At 46.2% G+C, this 25,941-nt stretch overlaps 1 protein-coding gene and 1 long non-coding RNA gene across 2 annotated transcripts in view; one reads left to right on the top strand and one right to left on the bottom strand.

Moving 5' to 3' along the window:
• Positions 1-15,367, top strand: part of LOC138504016 (uncharacterized) — a 47,679-nt gene extending 32,312 nt beyond the window's left edge. Inside the window, exon 3 of the long non-coding RNA XR_011279750.1 lies at positions 14,730-15,367. This is a non-coding gene — a long non-coding RNA (uncharacterized lncRNA). The remainder of the gene's footprint in view (positions 1-14,729) is intronic.
• The window catches only part of CTSH (cathepsin H), a 130,142-nt gene continuing 105,893 nt past the window's right edge, over positions 1,693-25,941 (bottom strand). The window contains exons 8-12 of the mRNA XM_069624183.1: positions 19,698-19,779; positions 19,539-19,607; positions 10,676-10,782; positions 9,613-9,738; positions 1,693-3,833 (exon numbers count right to left, since the gene is read on the bottom strand). Coding sequence (XP_069480284.1) covers positions 3,758-3,833; positions 9,613-9,738; positions 10,676-10,782; positions 19,539-19,607; positions 19,698-19,779 — 460 coding nt within the window. The 3' untranslated portion in view covers positions 1,693-3,757. The remainder of the gene's footprint in view (positions 3,834-9,612; positions 9,739-10,675; positions 10,783-19,538; positions 19,608-19,697; positions 19,780-25,941) is intronic.

Genomic DNA, 25,941 nt, shown 5'->3' with positions numbered 1-25,941 from the left:
GGGGAGAATATTTAAGTACCGGCTGAGAACACCGGGCTAGGCTCCACACAGGGTGTCAGAGTAACTTCCCGGAAATAGCAAGGGGCCACCTGGTAATGGGGATAACATGGAGAAATAGGTCCCTAGTGGGGGAAGGAGAGGATGACACGCTTGGAGCGTTGGTGTGCTTCAGGAATAGGAAATTAGGCAAGGAAGATCCATTAGATCTCGCTAAGGTCAGTGTTTCATCAGGATGGCAAGGACAACTAGGGGTTTCTGAGGGGAGGGTTCGGAGCTCTGAGAAGGAAGGTGGGCTCATGATACCTAAGGGTGACAGGTTCCTATATGGTGGGGGCATTGGGGTTGTGGGGGCCCACCCCCAAAGCATGGCAGAGTTACGGGGGTGGTCCCAAAGAAGGAGGCGTGCTGTGGTCTGTTCCTTGAGCTACAACCATTGACTGCTTCAGTCAGGATGAGGGACACAGCCACTGATACCACTAGGGACGGTTGGGACTCAACAACCGATGCAGTCGATTTGGGTTTGCTCCATTGTCCAAATGGGAGTGACTGAACTGGCAGTCGGGTACCAGGACGGGCCGTTCTCGTAAGAACGGAATTGGTGTGAGAAGGCTCACAGGTTTTGGACATGGGACTTTGTAAGATGGGATTGGCGGAGTCACCCGGGAAAGGAATATGTGTTGGGCCAGGCATGCATAAGACCTAGGCGGGGCTGGGGCCGCCCGATTGGATGACTCTACTAGTGCAACCAATATGTTCCAAAAAAAAGTATTCCAACTTTCAGAAAGTTTCTGACTGTTATCATTGGGGGGGTAAGCATAGAATGGGAATGTATACATGTTATTGGTAGTATGCAAAAGGGGGCCATGGTAGGGGTTAGCCCCGCTATGCATCCCCTGCCCATCTGGCAACTTAAATTGCAAGGACCCTGAAAGTGGTCTGGAGGTCTTTATTGCACCCTAAGAAAACTCCTTGATGTACAGGAGAACTACACAGAAGGACGAATAGGGATAGCCATGGAATCTATGGCTTCACTAGCCCTTACTCCAGGGACGGGATCAGGGACTTTCAACCATTTCAGTTGAAAGGAGCCTCGGGCCCTAGTGGGCGCCCAGCAACCATCTCCGACCAGGTTGGCAGCCATCAGTAGTATGACACAGCAATCTTCGCCTTTCATGCAGGACTTTAAAATGTGCGCTTTTCATCACGCACGTTACAAGCTTCATTTGTTGGAGGCGTTCAGGGCGTCGCCTCGTGCCGGTGTGGTACCTTTTGCTCTATATTAGTCCCTTCGGACAAAGGACTAATCACAAGAGGGCTAGCGAGCAGGGAGCTCAAACACGAAACGTCCTTTTCAGGTGACGTTTAGTCTTTCAGCTCCTTGCTCGCTGGCTGCCAAGTGCTAATCGACGGCTATTAAACCCTGTGTCTCTATTAAAATGTATGCACCCTGTGGGTGGCTCAGACTTTTGTTCTCTGCTCCAAACAATGGGGAGCCCAACCGTCATGTTGAAATGAGCCCCCAGAGCCTCTTCAGCTGGCGCTGCCTCACTCCCTCCACCAATCTCGTACCCCCCACCCCACCCCCCAACTCCCTAAAAATCGAATGGTGCCCATGAGGCTGTGTTTAGAGAGAGGTGCATGGTCAGCGCCAGGGCCACTTCTTCCAGGCTATAAATGAATGCACAGCACACATTTTTAACATTTACAAACTGTTTTATTTACTTGTAAGTGAACATGTTCTAATAAAATATATCCCAAGTTGATTTTTGACTGATTTATAGCTCTATGGCACACCACTTAGTGATTTACTCCAGACATGTAAATAGTATCATTTTACAGCAATACTGGTGCTTTCGTTGGACTTGCCACCACTGACGAGCCAATCATTCTTACCAATGTCTATTGACCCTGAAAAACTGTTGAAGCTACATCATGCAAGCATTGGATGCATTTACTGGTCAAACTAAAAAGGCTGCTACGATTTCAGCTCAGTGACTGCAATAGCTGCAATCACGAGATTGCAATATATGTATGGCACTAATGGCCTGAAGACTGGAAATTTAAAAAGGGGTTGCATCGCCCCAAATCAGTGGGACTCCTATTATTGACTTCTAAGGCTCAGAACGTGCATGTTGTAAAAAAGAGTTCAGCAGTATCCTTGTAAGACACCGAGCAGCTATGCTGGGCTGGGAGAATAGCTCAAGGGCAACGTGTTTGTCTTGGAAATGGGACAGCGCAGAAGCTTATAGAGTCTGGCCTCTGGAATTAAGTGTGTTATAAAAGATTAATGAATTATCCCTTATGTGCAGTGTCGCCGGACATGGCACCCGATTCCAGTCAGGCAATGTATGATTTGTGCATGCTGCCCGCCTGATTTGACTTGCGCTTTGTATGTTTCCTGCCTAGCTTTAAGCATTGCGAGTAACATGTATGCAACAGCGCCTTGATGACTGTGGGCTTAGTGCGCTTTACAAATGTAAAGAATAAAATAAACGGCTTGTCTCCCCTTTCATGTGAGATGGTTCGTCCCTTGGATATAAGCTTTGATTTTAACAGTATCAGCCTGTGGTTCTATCCAGCCCACGTCCGGGTCAGACATTGTGGTGAAGGCCTCATGTTTAATAGTAGGCACAAGATTACAGAACCCACTGTCAACAGGAGATTGGCACTACAAATTGACTGCATTGGCAGCATTATTTAACGTCACTTCCTCTGTGATATCATTTTAAGTATGTGTTCAATGTCCCTTGATCTACATTATTGTATCTTTTCTTTACAAAGTACTTTAAGGGGACATTAATGTTTTGCTTTGTGAAGTGCCTAAATAAAAATAATGGAATAGTATGTTTTCTTTGAGTAGATGTTTCATTCTTAACCCATGTACAATGTGTAGAAAAAGGCTCTGTGCCCACGTGGTCTAACCAAACGTGCCAATGTTCAGTAATGCGGCTTGATGTCTGACCTAAGCCGCAATCAAATGTGCACCAATACACCCTCCCCTCTCTGGGGCTACTCCCGATTGCTCTTTATTGGACTTGTGTTTTTCCCACCACGTGGAATGGTTCTTATTGCCACTGTATTTTAGGGTTTACTAATGATCATGATCCCTCATAGGGGCTTCTGGGTCAAAAAGGATACACGGATTGGAAACTGAGGACAAATGCACAATAATGTTCATGCCATATAGATAAAACAATCCCTATATGACAGGGGGGTCTGCAACCTTTGGCTCTCCAGGTGTTTTGGATTACAGCTCTCATCAGTCCTAGGCAACATTGTCAATGGTGAGGCATCATATGAGTCATATCAGGCCAAGTCCAGAAATGGACTGACCAATGGTAAAAATAAGACCTTTGCCCAACAGCCTAGGCAGAACGTGTCTATGACATTGCAAACCTGACATGTGACCGACTCCTCACAAGCCCTACCAGCCTTGCAAAGGCACCGGTCTGACACAGGTCTGGGCCTTCCCTGGCCTTAGTGGTGTTCGGAGACTGTCAATTTGAATAGTACAAATCATATACTTTTTGCCTTGTTTAAATGGGTGGACGACCTGGAGAAAGCAACTATATGGGTCTTTGCATAACCAGTAGCTTCGTTTCCAGCTGAACACAATATAGAACTGTAATCACTCAGTCTGATATCCAGTTGTGTTAGAAACCGTTCGAGATATTTCTTGATATTTAGCAGCGTTCCTTCATTGACGGTTCCTTCATTGACGATCCCTCTCCTTCTGCTCTGACCCCGTGTTTCCAGATCACACCTGTGGAATGGGGTATGATGCGCAGGTCGCTAAGCCGCACATGTTACTCCCACGCTCAATGTTGAAGTACCTAAAAGAAGGAAGAGGATGAAAGTGTAAATGGGTGTGCTTGCAGCATGCCTGCAACCAGCCCACAGTGAGTCTTCCTGGCAGAGGTGCAGCCACACCCAGCTGCTTTGCAGCACAAACGTTCTTCCTCTAGTTCCTCATTTATTACCTCTTACTCTTTATTTCGTGCCACTCTTAATACCTATCTTCTTCATCCAGAACGACAACATTTTTGTAGTTTTAAACCCTGCATTTTGTTGTACTGTAAAGTGCGTTCTCTGTTCAGCGCTTTGTTGTATAGCGCTATGTAAGTCACAAATAAAAAAATACAAATATGGCTTTTTATTGCATTCATGTCACACATGCTGGGGCTGCATGCCAGCATCATATGAAACACATGATGTGTGCATGTTTACCCACTGGATCAAGCTCGCCCACGTGATTACAATGTGTGATCATGGGGAAATCCGTTTGCCTCTTTGTGCTTCTGTCCCTTTTTCTGCCATTGGAGCACTCGGATATGAGATACTTGTCAGTGAACCATCATTCAAAATGAACATTTGACATCTGTACCTGAGCATTAAGTGATTATACCTGGCATAGGTAGAGGTTGCGTTTTATTGCACACAAAAACAAATAATGAGAAACAATATCCAGTTTGAGGAGATTGGTGCACAGATATTGAAAAGAAACACTTCTTAAGAGCAAATTGTGGACAGTCTACATGTGCTAAATATATGACTATGGCAGAAGCATTCGCTTTGAAGTTTCTCCACTGACCTATTGACAAAGACAATAATATTATCCCTCTATTTTCACCCAAACTACACACACCCACAACTAACAATTGCATACAACAACAATCCCAGGCACTGGAACATACAACTACGAACACCACAAGCCAATGTGCACCACCACGACCTTAAACACCAGGCAATTTACACATAAAACACACACCCAAAATAACAGACATTCACATACAACAAAACAACCCAGGCACTGGGCCTAGCACTTACAGATACACAAGCCAGTGCGCTCAACCACAACTTTAAATACCAGCTAATTTACACATAAAACACACATCCAAAATAACAGATATTGACACACAACAAACAACCCAGGCATTGACACTCACCCTTATGGATGCAACAAGCCAGTGCACACAATCGACCCATCTGCAAGCCAACACACACAGACGCCAGTTTCTTCTGGTCCTGGACCTTTCCTACCCTTCTACCTTCACTAACCTACCCTGTCGTCTCTCTTGCAGAGCCATGTGAGCGCCTGGAGACTGCCCCTGGGTGGTAGCAGTGCGTGGTATAAGTCAACATAACATGTTTGATATGGCATTAGAGTTGCTTGTTTCTTTCATGGTTAAAATTGATCAGAATCTCCTTCGTCTTTCTTTGATGAAGAGATGCATTTTAGACAAACAACAAATAGATTGTTGCGAGGAGGTACACCAATAATTGAACGAAGTGCAGCGTGGTCTACTGTTGGGCAGATGGCGGCGCACGTGCAACTTATAGTTCCTCTTTGGGTTGGTTAGTTCAGACAATTTTAGCAGTCTACTATTAAGACATCACTTGGACAATGAAAGGCACACCAAAAAATGCAATGCATGAGCTACTAGTAGACATACATAGGTTTAGATCTGTAAAGTGCACTTATGTGGTTGCATTAAATCAGCCCAGGTTCAAACCCAGATCACCCAAAATCACGATCACCATCGTTGTCACTTGGCCTCATCGTGTCCTAAGAAGAGGCTGCTGACCTCTATAGAACAAAGTACATTTCACAACAGAACGCCCCCCCTCTAAGGCTTGTTGGACTGGGACAGAGTCAATCACATGTGCCAGACGGACATTTGCCTGGAGGTGCTGCAAGCCTTATTGGATGCCCCCTATTGTCCAGAAAGCCTTTGCCTAAAAGAGTGAAAACAAGGAGACCTCTGAGCACATGTTACTTGACCATTCATATACGTTACTTGGACTTTAGTGCCAGAATACAATACCAGTCTGGCACACCTGACCACACGTAACCATATTCATGCAACAGTTGCACTGCGCAATGAGTTCCAGACTGTGGGACATATAGAAACTATGATGCAGTGAGATACAGAGGTCTGCCCAATGTCCCAAAATGTGCTCCCTTGTGGAGACAGGATCAGAATCAAGGCCACCTGCAGGAACATTCATCATCTCTGCCAGGGGTTCACCTCTCCTTCGAAGCACAAGATTTCTGGCCTACAGGGAAACGGGATTTCCTAGCTCACTGCTACATTTGAAAGGCGGTAGGGCTGTGGTAGCGCCAGGCCTGTGGTTGACCCCTTAGCACTGAACAGGGCTTAGCCCTTCCAGCCTCTCTGTATGTTTAAGGCAGCCTCTTCCCAGGAGAGTGAGCACCACTGGATCATTTCTGCGTACATGCAGTAGGTGTCTTTGAAAGCAATTTTGTTTAATAAGATGGCACAGCGAGTTGAACGGGCGCCCTTGATCTCTATGTGCAGCTTGCTGTGGCAGGTTCGAATCCTGGCAAGGCCAACTCCGCCTTTTATCCTTCCGAGGTCAATACATTGAGTACCACTCTGTGGGATAATAATGTCATTTCAGCGCTCTGAGACCCAAGGGATTTTGGCGCTATATAATGTTAAAGGATGTTTGTACCACGCACTATCACCACCTGAGTGGTCTCCTGGCGCTAAAGAAATAAATATTACTATTATTAGTGCCAGCATGCAATAGCAGATGATTTCATTTAAACACACCATCGAACCCACAGAGTAATACAGCACGTGCAAATGAAGCAACTCTCTAACATTTCTTAGCTTTGGTTTATTTAAATGCCTTTGTTTCTTTTTACCCGTATATTCCTTTGGAAAAATAAAGGGCCATTGTTACAATAGTGTGGTTACTTTGGTTTACATGTGGCTAAAATATTCACGTGTGCTTTAGCCAGGACACCTCGCAGAATGAGGACCTTAGGGGGAACACACATACAGCAGTCTTGCTTACAACCTTTCTTCTATTTCTCTGTTTTAATAGAGGTCGGGGGACTTGCTGGCGTTGCAGACCGCAAATCATAAACGTGTGCCAATTCAACCTTTAGAACATCTACTCTAATGCGTTTCAGATTGGTAGGCGAAAATGCATTCTGCCCCATGGGGACCAGGGCCACAAGCTGTCAAATGTGTCACGACGGGAACTCTTGAAATGGCAACTTTTAGGTTTACACCTGTGCTTTGTATACACGGATGGCATTGTAAAAGCCTACATTTTGGAATGTTCACTCTTTGTGATTTAACATGATCAATGTGGCATGTGGGGGTATCATGTGAGAATGTAGTATTTTGAATGTTTTGCTGAAAAATCAAAGGTCCACAAAGCTTGTCTTGAAGTAAAGTCCATGCCTTTGGGTGTTAAATCCCTCGACCTTCTTCTGCAAGCCTGTTTTGCCAATTTCCAGGCTCTCAGAGCCACCCGCAAGGTAAGTGCCTTAGAAAAAATAGAGATATCTTTCTTTGTTTTCTGCAAATATATTCACTCTCTTTTAAATATTCTGTATAATTTAGCTTCCAACTCCCCATTTCTCTTCAGCTCAGGCTGAAGACTTGTCGCTGGGGATCAAAAACGCAGTGTGCCAAGTCAACCCTTGTATCTTGTAGAATATTAATAATATCTTGCTAAACTTTCTGCTGCCCACCCTGCGACCCCCTACTGGCATGGAGCACAACATTCCGACTCCCATTAACTTGGACGGAAAGGCCGAGAAGTTGATGGGGAAGAGGAAGAACGTGAATGTTGTATTTCTAATACCCCCTTTCCAGGCAGGTGTAAGTAGCTGGGCATATAATGTCAGTACTTTGAAAATCACGTGGGTTCCTGGGCAAATGTTGGCAATATCGAGCAAAAGATATAAGTAGCTGGGGTTATACAAAGCCAGAATATGGGGCAACTACTAAGGGTAGGATAACAATGGCTCGGAATGTAATATAAATATGTGGCACCAAAGAAAATATTTTCGCTAAGTACAAGCCAAAATATGTTGCTTGTTTCTGTGGATTCTGGTTCTGAAAGTCCTGCATTTATAGTGGGAAAGGCAAAACCTGAAGTACCAGTAAAAACCAGGACTGAATGAGCTCTTCACATCTGACTTGAACAAATAGCAAACCTTGGGCCTAATTACGATTTTGACGGTAGCCATGCTGCTATTGGCGGCATCGCTGGCTCCAAAATCGGGTCCGGGTTCCCAGAATGGGGAATTACCGGGCCATTCTGAGTTCGGAGGGCCCGGTAATTCCTCCCTCCAGAAACCCGGGCCCGGACCTTCCCCATTCCAGCCCCCATAGGGCTGAATGGGAATGGGGGAGGGAGCAAACAACGGGCCGATTACGAGCGGCCCGTTGTTTGCTCCCTCTTCTCCACGTGGGACCCGGTAAGCACGCCTGGTTTGACCAGGCGTTACTTACTGGGTCCCGCGAGGGGAGCTTGTAATGAGGCAGAACGGGTTTAACAGGTCCACCTCCTTTAGCGGGTCCCATTAATTTGTTCTGCCTCACTTTTAATGAGGCCCCTAGAGTTTGAAATTTGAAGTACTGAATTTGAAAGAAGGATTAATTCTGCCAGTTACAAATCGCCTAAGAAAAATGCTTTGAGCAGTGAAACGAGCACAGTCAATTTAAAAAACATGTACCATTAGTCATCAGGAAAGGTTGTTTGGATCATTACTGTCTGCGTGGGGACAAGACAACCCTATTGTATGCAGGGAATTCTCGTAGGAAAGCTTTCAAGATTCAGGATTTATAAGGAACCGGGTGGGAAATTCTAGGAACCAACCCAATGAGGGTTTTGTCCATAATAACAGAAATCCCATAGAAGGAATTGAAAAGGCCAGCCTCACCACAAAAAGCAGATGCCAAGGGACTCTCAGGGCATGCGCATGGACTACTTACTACACTCCCTTTAATAACAATGAATAAATGGGGAGTACTAGGAATACAATTTTAAACAAGTCAAGACAATAAGAACATAAGCGAGATCTTATCTATGAAAATATGTTTTATATTATGTTACTTGGCTTTTATAATGTGGCAGCCACCACTGCAGTGGTTTTATAGCTCAGAGATTTGTCTGGAGTGTGACGTTTTCTGCGCCCGACAGTTGTCTCCTGACCTTAGGCTGCAGTGGAGTGCAAAAGGAATTAGGAGGAGAAAAGAGGCAAAAGGCATAGATTTTAGACAAACATGACAGGTTGGCAAGCCCAGAGGGTGTGGACGAAAGGCAGGAATTAAGGAGTTCACTGTGATATTAATGAATCAATAAACAACGAAACATCTCTAACAAAAGCTTTTAACCGAAAAAATACCGAATTTCTTTTTTTATTTTTATTTGGGGGGGGGTGACCCCTCCCAAGCCACGCGTTTACCTTTGTTTATAACCCCACTACAACCCAGTCTCCACCCGTTTTAACCCCTTACCTCACCCCCTTACACCTTACATATATTTTAAAAGAAAATCAGTATTTTTTTTGGTAAAAATGATTAGTTACACATGTTTCTTATCTTTTCGTTATTTTAATTGGATACCGAATGAGGTTTTGTGTTAGTTTGAACACGTATGGTGTGAGTGCAGAAAGATCAGCCCCACTGTTCTCTGTCATGACCCCTAGTCCTCCATGCTGCATCTAGACTATTGACTCCAGGCGATCGCGATCGAACATGGACTCTAGGGATGGAGCCAATGGTCGTCAGTACCATTTTACTGGGAGATTTTATCATGGCTTCCGCACCCATCCCTGCTTACCCATCCATGCCCCAGTGAGGGCCCCAGGAGTTCTTCACGATCCAGTAAGGGAGGCCACCTTCTTGCGCATACCCCACCACCAGCACTGCGTGGTTCACTTTATCTGGAGTCTTGTCGCAGGTGGCACTAAAAAGATGAACAAATGAGAGCGGGATCAGTGAAAAACTATGGCTGATGTGGAAAGGGAGGCGGATGTGTGAGGTGATGGGAGGTGATTGGAAGTGCATGTGTGAGGTGATGGGAGGCGGATGTGTGAGGTGATGGGAGGTGGATGTATGAGGTTATGGGAGGTGGATGTGTGAGGTCATGGGAGGCGGATGTGTGAGGTCATGGGAGGCGGATGTGTGAGGTCATGGGAGGCGGATGTGTGAGGTGGATGTGTGAGGTGATGGGAGGCGGATGTGTGAGGTGATGGGAGGCGGATGTGTGAGGTGATGGGAGGCGGATGTGTGAGGTGATGGGAGGCGGATGTGTGAGGTGATGGGAGGCGCATGTGTGAGGTGATGGGAGGTGCATGTGTGAGGTGATGGGAGGGGTATGTGTCAGGGGATGGGAGGGGTATGTGTCAGGGGATGGGAGGGGTATGTGTCAGGGTATGGGAGGGGTATGTGTGAGGGGATGGGAGGCGGATGTGTGAGGTGGGAGGCGGATGTGTGAGGTGATATGAGGTGATTGGAAGTTTATGTGGGAGGTGCATGTGTGAGGTGATGGGAGGTGTATGTATGAGGTGATGGGAGGTGTATGTATTAGGTAATGGGAGTCATCCTGAAGCTGGCACCTATGGTTAGATAGTACTGAGCAATTAGACCAGAAGGCGCACACACATTTAGGGGTCATAAAATAAATCTGAGGGGCAGCCCTGCGTTCTACTAACTGCAAGATTTGCTGGTAGAGCGGACATCTGTCACCAGATTCTCTCCCACCTCGGGGGATGTTAATGTAGTTGTTCTGTCAGACTAGTTGAACACCTAGATCTGCATAGCACAGATTACCTGAAGTCTGACTACAGGGTTGGCTTAGGGAGTTGCATTCATTCATATATGAGGACAGCAGGATTACTCACCTCTTGTACACGCCGTCTTTATAGAGCATGAAGTCTGATGTCACCTGGAAAGCAATGCTCACAGGGTTCACGTTGCCCACGGCCTGCACAATCCCCAGCTCATCGTTCTATGACAGTACAAGACAAATCAAATGTTACTGCCACATAGTGCCAGTAGCTGCCACATCCTACCATGGCTACTCTGCCCTGCTATGTACTACCATCTTGTTTCATGTTCTGATCCAGCCTGCCACAACACACAATGCGTACCGTGGCGTGCCACACCTTGCTACATTCTACAACTGCTGTCACATATTAAACAGGCCTGCCATGGCCTACCTTCCATGTCTTACCGCCGGTGCAATGTCCTGCCAAATTCTGCCATGCCCACTATGTCCTGGCCTTCGCCACTATGTTATTCCATGCATAGCCTAACACATTCTGTTATGCTTCTACATCCATTGATGCCTTACATAAACGACCTACTAGCCCCATGTCTGCAATGGTCTACTACACCCTGCCAAGCCTGCTATGGCATGTCATAGCGCATTGCACTCTTCCTCTCATCTGAAACACTTCAATGTGCTGCAATGCCTGCCACAGCCTGCAGGGCCTTCCACTTCCTGCTTGTCTGACAGTGTGCTGCATGTTGCCAGACTCTGTCACTTTCCCCTTCCAGTTAGATGTAGTGCAGAAGGAGGTGGGTACCATGCACGTGGTGGCAACCAGGAGACTGTGGTATGTTGCACTGGGGCCATAGGATTTGGTCACGGAGCAGAAAGGGTGAAGCACCCCTTTATGGGTCCACTAACCAATATCGCTCACAGGCAGCGGTGTCCACTGCTGCCTAGGAAAGGCCACAATTGAGGGCAGACTGGAGTGCATATGGTCATTGTGCACAGCTGTCAGAAAATTCCTGCTGCGGCTGTGAGGGAAAGTAACCTTTTTGCATCTTGTCCCACTGGTTAAACCTATTTTTCATTTCTATGATGAGCCCTCAAATCTGTGTTTTTCTGACACTGTTTTTAGGAATCGGGATTAATTTGGCTTCTTTTTCCCCCGCTTCCTCTTAACCTTCACGAACCACGCTCTCCAGCCCCCAAGACAAAGATCCATGTCTGGATTATAAGGTAAAGAATGGGTGTAACAATGGGCCTGGTGCCACCACTTGCTAAGTGATGCAGTACCTGGTCTACCCCACCCTGTGCAGATCGATCACACATTCCTGCTAGCACACCCTGTCCCTTTATGAGACTTATGTATTGCAGGTCCAGATGCATTGTGGCAGTGAGACATAAGGCTGAGCACGCAATGTGGCATGCTTCATTGTGAGCATGCCCCAAGTTAATACAGATACACATTTTACCAGCACTCACAGGCTCCTCATGCAGATAAACCTGTCAATGTGAGCAGGGACTCGCAAGGGAGGAAAACGCGCGGACCATGCAGCTCTGCTCTGCTGCAGAGAGGCGGGTGGCTGATGTCGAGAAGAGGTGAATTGGTAGAAGGAAAAAGGGGTATCCAGTTAAATTTGTTTTTTTTTTTAAATTTTATGTTTTTTTTCGGTTTAGTTAGAAAAAAAAGTAACTAAAAAAAAAAATGGGTGGTTGGGGGGGACCTCCCCCCCACCCAAATAAAAGAATAAAATTAAAAAACATTCGACATTTTTTTTTCTGGCATATTTGTGTCGAGAAAAAGGCATTCGAAAATGTGACATTCGAAAAAGTCACTATAAACCGGAAAAAAGGAAGGTGGAGGCATCAAGAAAAAGAGGAGGGGAAGACAAAAAACGGAAACAAGGACGTTGTAAAACAAGAGGAGAGGTTAAGACACAAGAGCTAGGACCAGCATCTCAGAGGCTGAACAGCGAAATAGGTTTCCTATCAAATGAGATTGCTGCAGAGCTGCAAGGAGGCTAGACATCTGTTGGGGTTGCGAATCAGTGAAAGGTCCGGCAAACCAATGATATAAGAACCTGCCTCTAGCCAGTGAGACCAGCCCGCTCCCGGTGGAAGCTCTGGGGCCTGAGCTTAGAAGTTGCCAGCCTCCTCCCAATACATGCTTGCACTTGGACAATAGCAACTAATGATGCCTGGAACAGGAAACGGGAACCTACAACTGAACTGGTCCAGGAGAACCAAAAGAACACACCAAGAGAAGGAAAGAAGTGCAGGGGCCTTTTAAAACACCCTACTCTAGTCTAGGAGTGACAAACTCCCAAAGATCGCTCGGGAGGAAACCCAGACTGCAGGACTGTTTTATGCCAGAGATCTTTCTTCTTTTGTTTCCTTGGTTATAGGATTTATGCTAAAGCCATCGTGCCCCTTTCCTCTTAGGTGATCCAGACTTGTATTAACCAAAATAGACTTTTTCCTGATACATGTTTCAATTTGATCTTCACTCTGCTTCGTGACACTCCCAATGACATTTACCTCCCCTACACATCTATTATGTGAGGTTTGTAATTTGGTAATCCTGACATTTTCTTGAGTTGTTCTTTTTAGTATTTTCAGATAATTATTTAAAAAAATATAGGTCTATTCCTATTTTTAAGCATTTTGAATGCACCATTGAGTGTGGAAATATGTTTCTTCCCTTGTCCCAGTTCCTGAATTAACATTCATGAGAATTCATCTGTCTCATGCAAACTGTGGGAGTCCCACGGATCCAAAGTTGTGCTAAACAAACAAAACGCAACTTATGTGCGTTATGCTGCACGAGGGTAAAAATAAACGAGCACTGTTCTTTTGCTTGTGCTAGTATCGAAGTGATTACAAAGTTGCCATTTCCCCTTCACAAAGCATTACATTTACAAATGGCTTCCCTTGTTTACCAAAGCAGCCCTTAACTTTTGATTTACCTAGTTGAAAAACAGCAGGATCCATTACAAAACAGACAATCCCAGCAGGCCTCAAAGGGAGGAAAGGACACTGCACATCACAGTAGCAGGCCTTAATACAAGCGCAGGCCAACCCCCTTCCAGCCCACATGACTATAGGCAGATGGCCCGATCAGGAATTAGGCCAAACGACACTACTAATGTGCAATTCATATCCTTGAGCACCACCCAAGGGGATGGGATACCAAACTATAAAAGCCAGATTGCTAACACATTGGGTATGGGGAGTTTCACTGGCAGTGGGAGGGAAGAGTTTGGTGGAGAGTGGAGCAAGAGAGGAGTACTGAGAGGAGATTATTCTCAGGGAAGCCGGAGGAGAGAATTTGGAGGAAGAGGCTGGTCCGAGTTGTTACCTTCAGAGGGAGAATTACTTGGATGGGAGATGGGAGATTTATTGCCATCAGAGAGAGGACTGTTTAGATAAACAGGAAACAGAGAATTATCACCAGAGAGAGGATTGTTTTCGGCTGGAGGAGGGGGGTGATCATGGCGAGGGAGAGAGAGAACTGGAGTGTTGTTTTGAGTTGAGCCACAGAGGAAGACAAGGGGACTTGGGGCTTTTCAGATTAGGACACGCCAGCAATAAGAGAGGGAGAAAAGCTAGAGGGACAGACGGAGCAGGAGTCATATAGAGATTACCACGAGGCCCTACAGAGAGGTTATGACAGTAGAGTGAGGAGCGGGAGTAGCCTCAGGACCAAGACTCTCGTGCAGGGAGGCAGCCACCCGATAGGAATACCTAAAATCCTGCTGCTTGGCTCCTGGAGGAGCTTGCCCCTGAGGCAGAAGGTACAGCTGATCTACCCACCTGCCGCAACCCAGAGGTTGAGGTGTGGCATTGAGGTCCGATTATATGCTATATGTACATTATTATTAGGTTATTAGTTTCATTCAATGGAATTATTTTAATGTATCAAACCTCATACTTTAATTTGAGCAAATTGAATATTATTCTTTAAGGACATATAACTTGATGAGCTGTCAACTTAATTTAAAGTTGTGCAATTGATGCAAGTATTTGATATTTATGAATATTTATTGGTAGGATATTACAGAAGTTGAAATTTGGTGTCATGCACCATTATTCATGGATTGTCCGCATGATGATGATTTTATAATGTATTTTGTTGCCTTTATGTCAGTTTCCACAGAATAAAGTTTTTTTTTTTAACTCAGATATTTGACAAGCTACTGCCCATGGTCCCCCCCAGAGTCACTACCGTGGAGCACCTACAAATAGGTTCGGGAACACCGCAAATCCTCAGCCCAGAGACAAAGACCGGGGTACTAATGAAAACTACAAGCCACAGCCAGGAGATGCCAAGTCCTTGGTCATTATACAAGGTTTTTAGGGTTTGCTACCCTGTCTGTAAGCTTCCCAAACTCCTGTGTTTATAAGCTGAATAAAATACTCATGAGAACTGTAAAAATCTGTGTCAGTCCCTTTTGTGCCTCCCACCCACATGCCCTTTTACACCTTGAATACCTGTCTTTGACAAATTCACTGGTTAGCTTTTATCCCAAGAATGAAGCTACTTACAACCTCTAAGATCCACTGGAAGGTCCTACAGACAGATAATGTCGCCATGAGAAAGCAACTTTGTTGCAGAATTGTCTGTAGATGGCCAGGCTCTGCCAGTCGAGGAGTGACAAGCCAGTCTTCGGTGACCATGACCAGGTCAGACTTCTTACTGGGATGTCTGGGTAAATCCATATATAAAGAATTGGCTCAGGAAGGAGCCCCCAAAGTTTTGAATGTGGTGGTGCCCATAGAGCCAGTGGCCGCCACATTCTTTGAATACAAGGAACCCAGTATTTGGGGCCTGGGACCCTTACTCTCGTCCCAAATCCCCATACACGTGGAGGGTCAGTCCTGCCTACTGTAAGAGGGTGTTGATCAAAACAGTCTATGTTAGGAATCCCTGCTGGAACCTGCGGCCTGCCAAGACCCCGATGGCAACGTTCTGCCCTACTCCTGTGGGAACAAGACAGCCATTTACCAGGGAGGACCAGGGTTATGCTCAATCCATTTGGCTCGTAGGCCCAGCCTTGTGAGAAATGTCGACCCATGTGAACTTCAAAAGCTTTTCTACAACTGGATTGTTGTGCTGTCTCTCACCACAAAGAGGCAAGAGCACCAGCACCTATCTGCCCAACACTCCGAACTCTGAGATAAACTACCCACAAAGGTACCGCCTTTTGTACAAGTGCCTCCTTGCCCAAAGTGCTTGTGCGGCAGTCTTTTCTGCAGGTTTCTCCCACAGAGGCTGTATCTCCACTGTACTGAACCAGTCTGCACTGTTCCCTTGCATCTATACCTCGAATCCTCTGGCTCTCCACTGCTCCTTAGACTCAGATCCCCCTGCATCGGCTCCCTGATGCCTCAGCAACTGGGGGACTCTTGTTACACCACTGAAGCAGCCTCTGGCTCAGCACTATTCGTGATCATTTGAGGAGTATCTGCTGGGAGACTTTTCCTGAGCAGTCTTATCCCTGCCATAAGAGGCATTTAGAATAAGGACAGTATCTTGATGAACCACTCAGGCACCGGCTCTTCTCTTCCACTAGTTCTTATGAGACACTTGTTATTGTTGTTGAGCAGAGAGTTATCAAGCGGTTCTTGTTGCTCCGTTTACTGAACAGTGACTAAACAGTTCTCCAATGAAGCAATACTTAGATTTAAGGTATGGGGACTTCTGACAATGGGCCTCATTACGGCTTTGCCAGTATCCCGGCGTGATGCCTTCAGATTACAAGTGCTGGTATTCGCGGTAAGTCCCCATTTCTATGCAGTCCCACATGGGGGATTTTACTGCAATTACAGGCAACGATACTACCATGCCGGTAATAAAGGCATTCTTTTGCAGGTAGGGGTCAGATTTACCACCAGCTCTTAGCTGGAGGTAAATCCCTCACCCCTACTGGCAAAGTTGTAGTTGACCTTTCCGGTAAAAGTGCCAGTAAACGTTATTACCGGCACTTTTACTGTTTACCGGTCCGCTCTTAATGAGGGCCAATGTCTTCCTGGGAATGAGAGCCTCACACTTCTAGGTAATGTGAATGCTAATGAGAGCAATGTTCCAACAGCATTACTGTTGTCGGTGGGCTTTGGGCTCCGCCTCTTTCTTTTGTTAGGGTATGTCTCTTCTGAGTTACACACGACTTAACTTATTGTCTCTTGTGATTAGTCTCTCTTGAATCTATGCCACTGTGCAAGTGTCCATGCGGCGTGGCTTGACTCAGCTGCTTGTTTCATCTGGATTACCCGGGTTCACTGTGACTGTCTCATTGGCTTTGGAATCAACTCTTCCTTTCTGCCTGTCGGCACCTTTATTTTTTATGAAAAATGTTGGGACTATTAGTCTATCTTTACCCTTCTCTGAGTTTTTTTTAAAAAAATGTGTTCTTGGTTACAAATTAACATTACACTAATACACAGTTTACAAAAAATATACATCATCATCACTTAAAATTTTAATTCTCAAATAAACTCCCTTCTCAATAAAGACTTTCGCCAAATCGACCATCCTACTTGATTATTCCCATCTTGTGCAAAAAACGCATCAGGCCCATAATCAATGCCGCTGACTCAGCGTTCCCACATTACAATACTCAATAGGAAATTGGGGGACGGGGGGGGGCGGGTTGGTGTACGAACCAATTATAAGTCATCACTCTTTCTTCATGAAGACAAACACAGGATAACACTAAGATGTTTCAAGGATTCATTCTCTTCACTACAAAACCGGCACAGGGGAGAAGTCTCATTTCCGTCCAACCTACCCTTGTTTGGTTTGTTTCTAGTGGATTCAATCTAAAGCGCAAATAGTCCCACCTCACATTTGGTGACGGAAAGTACGTCCAATCCTTTGGCATGGGTACCTAAGTGCTTACGAACAAAGCCCAAATCTCCATACTGTTTGTACTCCAACATTTTCCGGTGTGATTCATTACAGTGCCATTGGGGGAAAAAACGTTTTTAGCAGCTGCATATTTGATAAACCTTCTTCCATCGTAAGGCTGATCTGTTGGCCCGCACTTTTGCAAATCTGGACATATTTATTACTCTTTGTCTGGATACATTGAAAGGCAGGTGGACATCTACAAAAGTAGATTAAGCGCCTAGATGCCTCTGAGTTATGTGCGCTATATAAATGACAAAATAAATAAATAAAATAAATGGCAACTTGGTTCGTGATCGAGCCCAGTGAGGAAATCGGGGTCCGCCTGGGGAATTGGCAGTAGATTTGTCAATCTCTGCCAATAGGTACAGGGTGGTGATGATAGGGACGTGTTGTCAAAATAACACGTGCGGCCAGAAGTGCCCTGGCATGTCACGGCAGCAGCCTGTCATACAGTAGCAGCAACACTGGAAGTATTTAACTTCTGTGGTGGCACGTGAGGTTTGATGAGCTATTACATGGCACAGTGAGAATCTTGGAGCCACTGCTTTCAAAACGGGTGTATTTTCTCCCTGCTAATGATCAGGAGTGCCATTTCCTTTAGTGTGGTAGCGGCACACTATAGATGGAGCTGCTTCAGTGAATTGGCACCCCATTTTGATGCATCCGGTCAGTGTTCTATCAGGAACACAATTTTCTGATCGGCTCATGACCTTCTGCGGCAGAGAAAAAAATATTCCTGAAACTGTAACAGACCCTGGCGAGTGAGAATATTTCATAGGTACCCCCTTAGAATTACATGTAAACACTATGGCGTTTGGCTAACGTATTTGGAAAATCATGCTCTAAAGTGCACAATTATCAATATTCGTATTTGCCTTTCTTGGTGGGTGCGGCTAGAACGACCCTCGACCCTATTCTACATTGGTGTGATTCGGACTCGCTTGTTCCACCCTCTTTTACCCTCTCTCCTGTTTTGGAGAAAATGATCCATTCAAATACATTCTTAGCAGTAAATGATGAGCATTGAACAGACACACCTGGGCATGGCTACACCACTGTGCCACACTTAACCAACTCATTTGTTAAGTGGCAACCTTCTGGCAATCTAGTCCATATCCACACTTTGCAATGGTAAACAGGGACGCAGTGATACAATATGGCTTCTCGTATCATTGAATGCACACACATGTCTACCAAACCCACACTACCTGCCACACATTTGAAATAGGCATCGCCCATTGTGTTTTAATGTAACCTATTCGAACAAATGTTATGCCGGCACCTTGAGCCACGGCGCGTACAGAACTTGGACGCGCTGTGGCATGGTTCACACCCTAGAAAACTATACAAATAAAGGAAAGAGAAGAAACTGTACCAGGTGCCACGCGCATGTGAGATCCGCGAGTACCGGAGAACTGTGACGATCAGGCTGTTGCGACTACCATAGTGCGGTATAAGAGTGCCATCGGATTGGGAATATTAGAGGGCTCTATGAAAATGGAGACCATATCCGAGTGCAGGAAGCATTGGAGTATTTTGAGTACCAGAGTGTCGTGGTCTGTAAAAGAAGGCTATGAGTGCCTGAGTGCCACGTGAAAGTTCTAAGAAGAGCCGGAACGCTGTATTAGAGTGCGGCATCAAATTGCTGTACTGATCACAGACCCGGATATAAGTCTGTCAGTATTGAGGGAAATGAGTATACTTCTGCTTATTGCATCAATGCTGTGAGTATGAAACTGCTGTAAGCCTCAATGTGCTGTAATTCAGTGCTACAATGACCAAAGTGCCGTATCACAGTACTTTGAGGACCAGCGTATTATACCACAGTGCTGTGGCAAAGAGTCTGGCAAATCCCACAGTGCTATAGTAGAATGCTGCGTGTATCAGTCTTTTGAATGCTAGAGCTCTGCTTAAACCAGTGTCTTGTATCAGCGTCAATTTCCCGTGAATATAAGTGTGCTTGAGTACCAGAGTGGTGTAACGAGTGTTGTGAGTAACAGAGTAAACTGTATATAGTGCTGCAATTATCGAAGTCAAAGAAGTTTGAGTGTGCACAGAGGATCCGACGAAAGACACATACCATTGTGATGTTGACAACATCTTTCACTAGGACAGCTGCCTTCTCTGGCTGGAAATGGCAGGTTCCATTCTGTCAAAAGAAGAAAGCATCGGAAAATGAACAATCTGTCCCAAAAAAGGCTACATTAAAATATAGTCGCCCCCAAAGTTGTGCTCTGACCTCAGCCTTGTAGGGATATTCCTCTTCAGGCATGATCCCTCTGTTATAACGGATGTACTCAAAAGCCTGACTCGGGAGGCCCCTGAAATGTAGGAATTTTCAAGAGTTAAAAATATATACTTGATGGAGGGCCGTGGGTATTGCTATTCGCTCCACAACAGCACATCACCACATGACCAAAAAGCAATACATTTCATATTGTAATAGAAAGCAGAGCAATGACACCTCCTTCTCGCCAACCTTCTAATTGTATGTGAACGAGTCACACATGTTGAGTAACTTAAAAAGTGACATAAGTAAGAACAGACACACAGCGCTCCTTCAAAAAAATCCTAGGACTGAACAGTTGGTAGGGCCACCCATTACCCAGTCGGAAAAGCAAAAAAGGTAGCAGTATTTTTGATGAGAAAATATTTATTTTTTTCCAAAGTAACCTAGTATCTGAAAAAGATGACTGTCGTCTACACATCATGAAAAACATTACAACGTTCCCCAAAAGGCCCCAAAATGCAGAAGTGACCAGAGCACTAGTGCTATCGAGACAGTAATGGTGTATATGCCTGGGCCTTAGCTAAAATCTCATACAGCAACTCCAACTGATAGAAAACAAAGCTAGCCCTTGAGAAATGGGATTCCATTACCCTAGGCCTCAAAACCCCAGATTGGTTATAAACCGAGAAAATAATCATGCTTCAGACACTCATGGGTGCATCATCAACATAAGCCAAGATTTGGCCCATCTTGCATCCCAAGAAGAAGCGCGAGATTGTCAACAAATGACAATTTGGTGTTAGCCTACTGCCCTGATGAATAATACTTCGACATGGAGGCCGAACTGTAGCGGTGATGAGAACTACGATCTGGAACAAACTTCCTGGAAAAACAGACAAAATGAAAAAAGGAACCTGAACACGTGATTACGTTGAAGGAACAGGTGGATGCAGCCTCCTCAACACCCAGACCATGACAAATCGCCTCTTGTGCCACCTGACCCACTGCATGCTGCCCACCCCTCTTCTCCCCGCCACCTGTTAGAGCTGTACCCCTCCTCTGTGCCCCTCTGTATCCTACCCACCCAGTATATCTGTTGTTACCTCTGAAAAGCGCTCCGTTTTGCATCTGTACTGTTGTATACCTCTGTAAAGCGTTCTGTTATGTATCTGTATTGTGCACCTATGTAAAGCGCTCCGTTGCTTCTCGAAGCTAGTCCGCGCTGAATACATATAATAACAATAATAATGCATTATACAGCTGAAATAGGATCTCACCACTGCATGGAATCTTTTGTCTGACTGCACTAATATCTAACACATAACCGCATTTTGCTGGTGTCAGTAAATGCAACAGAACTTAATTAACAGGCGGGTACAAGACAAGACATTCTCATGCCAGACTTCCTCTGCATCACGTACTCATGGTGATCCTGTATCATGCTCTGCCCATCTTCTTCCTGAATCCTGTATTGCTTCTGTTGTTTCCCTGCAACACAATGTGTATTACCGACTCCTGCAACTGTATTGTCTCTCCCCTCTTGCTTCTCCACACTTTTCACTGTTTACTCTTGTTCTCTCCTTTCTCCCTTCTCCCTCTCTCTTCTTCCCCCTCCCTTTCTTACTCTATGCACTTACTCTATCTGAATTGTCCTCAGATATAGTATGATAGCTACATTGTCTCCTCCCCCTCCCTCTCGTTTCTCCTCCTTCCCCTCCCTTTCCAGCACTATCTGAAATGTCGCCAGGCCTAGTACGATAGTCGCTTGTTTTGTCCCTCTCCTTCCTTCTCCACCCCCTCACCCTCTCCTCTTGTAATCTTCCGGCTCTATTGTCAGGCCTAGTACGTTAGTTGCCTGTCTGTTCCCATTCCATTCCTGCCCACCTTCTCCCAAACTTTCTGTGTTTTAGCTCTTGCACTATCTGAAATGTCGCTGTACGACAATTTCACATTCTTATTGTTCAAGCCCATGTAAGAATGTTCACTCTTTGTATTTTCCCTTCTTCCCTCCCTTGTCTTGAAACGCTTTGAAACACATTGGGCCTCATTACGAGTATGGAGGTAGCCATGCCGCGGTATCCGGTCTGGGTTCCAGGAATAGGGAATTACCGGGCCATTCCGACCTTAGTGGGCCCATTAATTCCCTTTCCCGGGACCCGGACCCGGTACATCCCCATTCCCATTTGAGCCCCCATAGGGCTCAATGGGAATGGGGAGGATGCTAACAACGGGCCTGTTAATGACGGGCCCGTTGTTAGCATCCTGGTCTGCTAGTGGGTCCCGCTAAGGACGCCTGGTCTGACCAGACATCCTCAGCAGGACCCGCTGCAGACCTCGTAATGTGGCGTCCCGGAATGAACGGTGCCGGTCCCTTACCGGCACCGTTCATTCCGTGGCCGCCTTCCTCGTAATGAGGCCCATTGTGTATAGGAGCTATAGAAAATAAACGAACATATCTGGTATGCTCCAGTCCGTTCCGAGTGGGTTTTTTTTACCGCAAGGAGCTTGGGCATGGAGCATAAACTCTGCTCTGCCCATTACCCCGATCTATGCTGAAAAAATATGCCACTGACTCCGCCACATCTGAGTTCTGCTTCCAATTTGCACCTGTAAAAAGTAGGTAGAATCCACCAGAGTTCATTGTAATCCAGGCTGCTATGTACGTACGTGTCGGCCAGTTTTAGCTCTTGTTTTGTGCTGGGGCCTTGGTGTAAAAAGGCAAACAGCATTTACACAGAGAGATCCCTGAGTAGGCAAGTGTTAGCAACCCGGTCCTTCCCATGTGGTTTACCCATGATTTAAAATGACCCTGATAGAATGTTTCAATGTTCACACCCCGACATGGGTGCTGGTCTGCTTGGCTCCGGTGAACTGCATCGATCTAAAAAAAAGACAGCCCTTTGATTGCATTTTTGTGACTATCATTTATAATCTGGAATGTTCCACCGGGCAGTGTGAACAGTTAACAACATTCGAACCTACCACTTTTTTAAACCGATCTTGTAATCCATTCCGACTCCCGCTCCATTCACATGGCACTTTGAGCTGTTTGCTGATTTGATTCAATAGAAAATCACACAATAAACTAAAGAAACGTAACACAATGTGCAACCTGCCAACTACCATAGGGTGGGGAGATGTCTAACCGTAGTCATTGGAAGAAGAAAAATGTGAAGGGCCAGTGGCAATGTAATAGTGAACAATGGTAAGGTCAAGGGTGGACTGGGAACCAAAAGAGGCCCTAGAAATGTTGTTCACAGGAGCCCCATATTACACATGTTCAGCAAGCCCAACCCTTTCCCCATGAGAACATTTGGAAATAAAATAGGTTACCACACAAAAGAGGCCCAGGGTACAGAGGCCTACCAGGACATCTCCAAGGTTCCCTATAGGTCAGTCCAGCCCTGGTGGTTACCTTGACGAGAAAATGTGTATGCATGATATAATATGTTATTTATAACACGCTTAATACCCAGAGGTTTCTAAGCACGGACCCGGGGATCGAACCTGTGTTGCTCTTGCTTCCAAGGCGAGCACGTTGCCCCTGAGCTATCCTCCCGAGATGAATACTTTTGAATTCACTGAATCTCATAGTAAGGAGGTGATTGTGTTTCTGAATTTACACTTCAACCCCACACGGGGAGAACTACACACGGAACTGAATAGAAAACCTACTGCTTAAAACTCACGGTTGCATGCCATTAGAGGTCACCCTACCAACCTTGAATTGAGTATCCCCTATGGGGAGGTCATGCGGCTTCAGAGAAATCTTCAGGAATCATGAAATTCTCAAAGAAAGTAAAGTAACAGCTCACAGTTTCAAAAGTCCTAGTGAATAAGGCATGCTCATTAAATCGTGAAAAGGGACTAGTTACCACGAATGATGAACAGCGAGTTGATTTTGACGTTTAATTGTAAATCTTCAAAAATATGCCAAATCATCCAAAAATGTTGGCATATCTTAAAAGCGGACACAAATATGAATTCCATACTCAATAATCATGCGAGCATCACTTGCCACAAGTCACCATCCCTCAAGGATACACAGCTTTCCTCAGGTTGATGGACAGGAAGCAGCCTCTAGTAGAGGCTCTTTGTGGCTGAGAAGTAGAGGTAAGGGATTCCACAAATGTGCAAAGTGCAAGGTTTGTAAATATGCCATTACTTGCACTGCGTACAAACATCCAATCTTAGGTAATTCCATCGACATCAGATCCAAGACATCATGTGAAACTGCATTTGCGGCGTATGCATTGCTGTGCCAATGTAAGAAGTGGTATCTAGCCAGCACTACTTGTGGATTGAAAATCCGAATTCTACAACTCATTCGAGCTATACAAAATGCTGACTTCACTTACCCTATGGCAAAACATGTTCACACGGCCCAAGCAGAATTATTAGAATTATTCTAAGAATATACTTGAAGGATAAGTCTACAAATATAGTACATTTACAATTTTTAGTTCCTGACTGTTACTGAAGAAAATCATGTGGCCTAGATATGTCAGGAAAGGAAAAACGGGGGCGTCAAACATGTGATGTCATCAGTGATGTCATCAATGACATTTGTGATGTCATCTTTGAACTCCTGGCTGTGAGGCCTAGCAGTGCACCGTGGTGGCGCGAGTTATGGTTGCTTAGCTTACCATAACTGGCGAATTTCAAGGGTTTTTCGGTTTTACTTGGAACCATAACGTCCCTTTAACAAAGTTTTTTCACTGAATTTCATAGGTTTTTAGTAGCGCAACTTAACATAACGTCCCTTTACCAATGTTTTTTCACTGAATTTCATAGGTTTTTAATAGCGCAACTACCATAATGTCCCTTTAACAAAGTTTTTTCACTGAATTTCATTGGTTTCTATTAGTGCAACTTTACCATAACGTCCCTTTAACAACGTTTTTTCATTGAATTTCATAGTTTTTTATTAGTGCAACTTAACCATAATGTCCTTTTCAATGGATGAAGACCACTAGCATCCTAGGTTCTCAAAGTGGGAACCCGCGGTGGTAAAAAAAAAAGATTTTTCTTCCCAAACCGGAACACCTGCGGCGTCCCGGTGTAGGAAGGAAAATCTTTTGCCAGGATGGACACCATGGAAAGGGAAGGCGGGGTGTAGAAAGAGAACACAACAGGGTATGGGTAGGGTGGACCAGGAGGGAGACACGGGGCATGAGAGGTGGGTGGGGGGTAACAGGAGGGAGACACGGGGCATGAGAGGTGGGTGGGGGGTAACAGGAGAGAGACACAGGGCATGAGCGGGGGGTAACAGGAGGGAGACACGGGGCATGAGCGGGGGGTGGGGGGCAACAGCAGGGAGACACGGGGCATGAGCGGGGTTAACATGAGAGAGACACGGGGCATGAGCGGGGGGTGGGGGGCAACAGCAGGGAGACAAGGGGCATGAGCGGGGGGTTGGGGGAAACACAAGGGTGACACGGGGCATGAGAGGGGTGGGGGGTAACAGCAGAGAGACACGGGGCATAAGCGGGGGGTGGGGGGCAACAGCAGAAAGACACGGGGCATGGGGGGCAACAGAAGGGAGACACGGGGCATGACCGGGGGGTGGGGGGCAACAGGAGAGAGACACGGGGCATGAGAGGGGGGTGGGGGTAACAGGAGAGAGACACGGGGCATGGGAGGGGGGTTGGGGTAACAGGAGAGAGACACGGGGCATGAGCGGGGGGGTAACAGGAGAGAGACACGGCGCATGAGCAGGGGGTGGGGGGAAACAGCAGGGAGACAAGGGGCATGAGCGGGGGGTGGGAGGCAACAGGAGAGAGACACGGGGCATGAGAAGGGGGTGGGGGCAACAGGAGAGAGACACAGGGTATGAGAGGGAGGTAGGGGGTAACAGGAGAGAGACATGGGCATGAGCAGGGGTGGGGGCAACAGCAGGAAGACACAGGGCATGAGCAGGGGGTGGGGGGCAACAGCAGGGAGACACGGGGCATGAGCAGAGGGGTGGGGGGAACACGAGGGAGACACGGAGCATGAGAGGGGGGTGACGGGCAACAGCAGGGAGACACGGGACATGAGCGGGGGGGCAACAGCAGAAAGACACGGGGCATGAGCGGGGGTTGGGTGGTAACAGGAGAGACACGAGGCATAAACTGGGGGTGGGAGGAACAGGAGAGAGACACAGGGCATGCCAGGGCATGAGCGGGTGGTGGGGGGCAACAGCAGGTAGACACGGGGCATGACCAGGGGGTGGGGGAAACAGGAGAGAGACACAGAGCATGAGCGGGGGGGC

This window comes from Ambystoma mexicanum, chromosome 11 (assembly GCF_040938575.1).
Source record: "Ambystoma mexicanum isolate Mex_15411 chromosome 11, UKY_AmexF1_1, whole genome shotgun sequence".
Classification (NCBI taxonomy): Eukaryota; Metazoa; Chordata; class Amphibia; order Caudata; family Ambystomatidae; genus Ambystoma; species Ambystoma mexicanum.
Note: the sequence above shows the minus strand (reverse complement) of the source record. Positions and strands in the feature narration are given on the sequence as shown.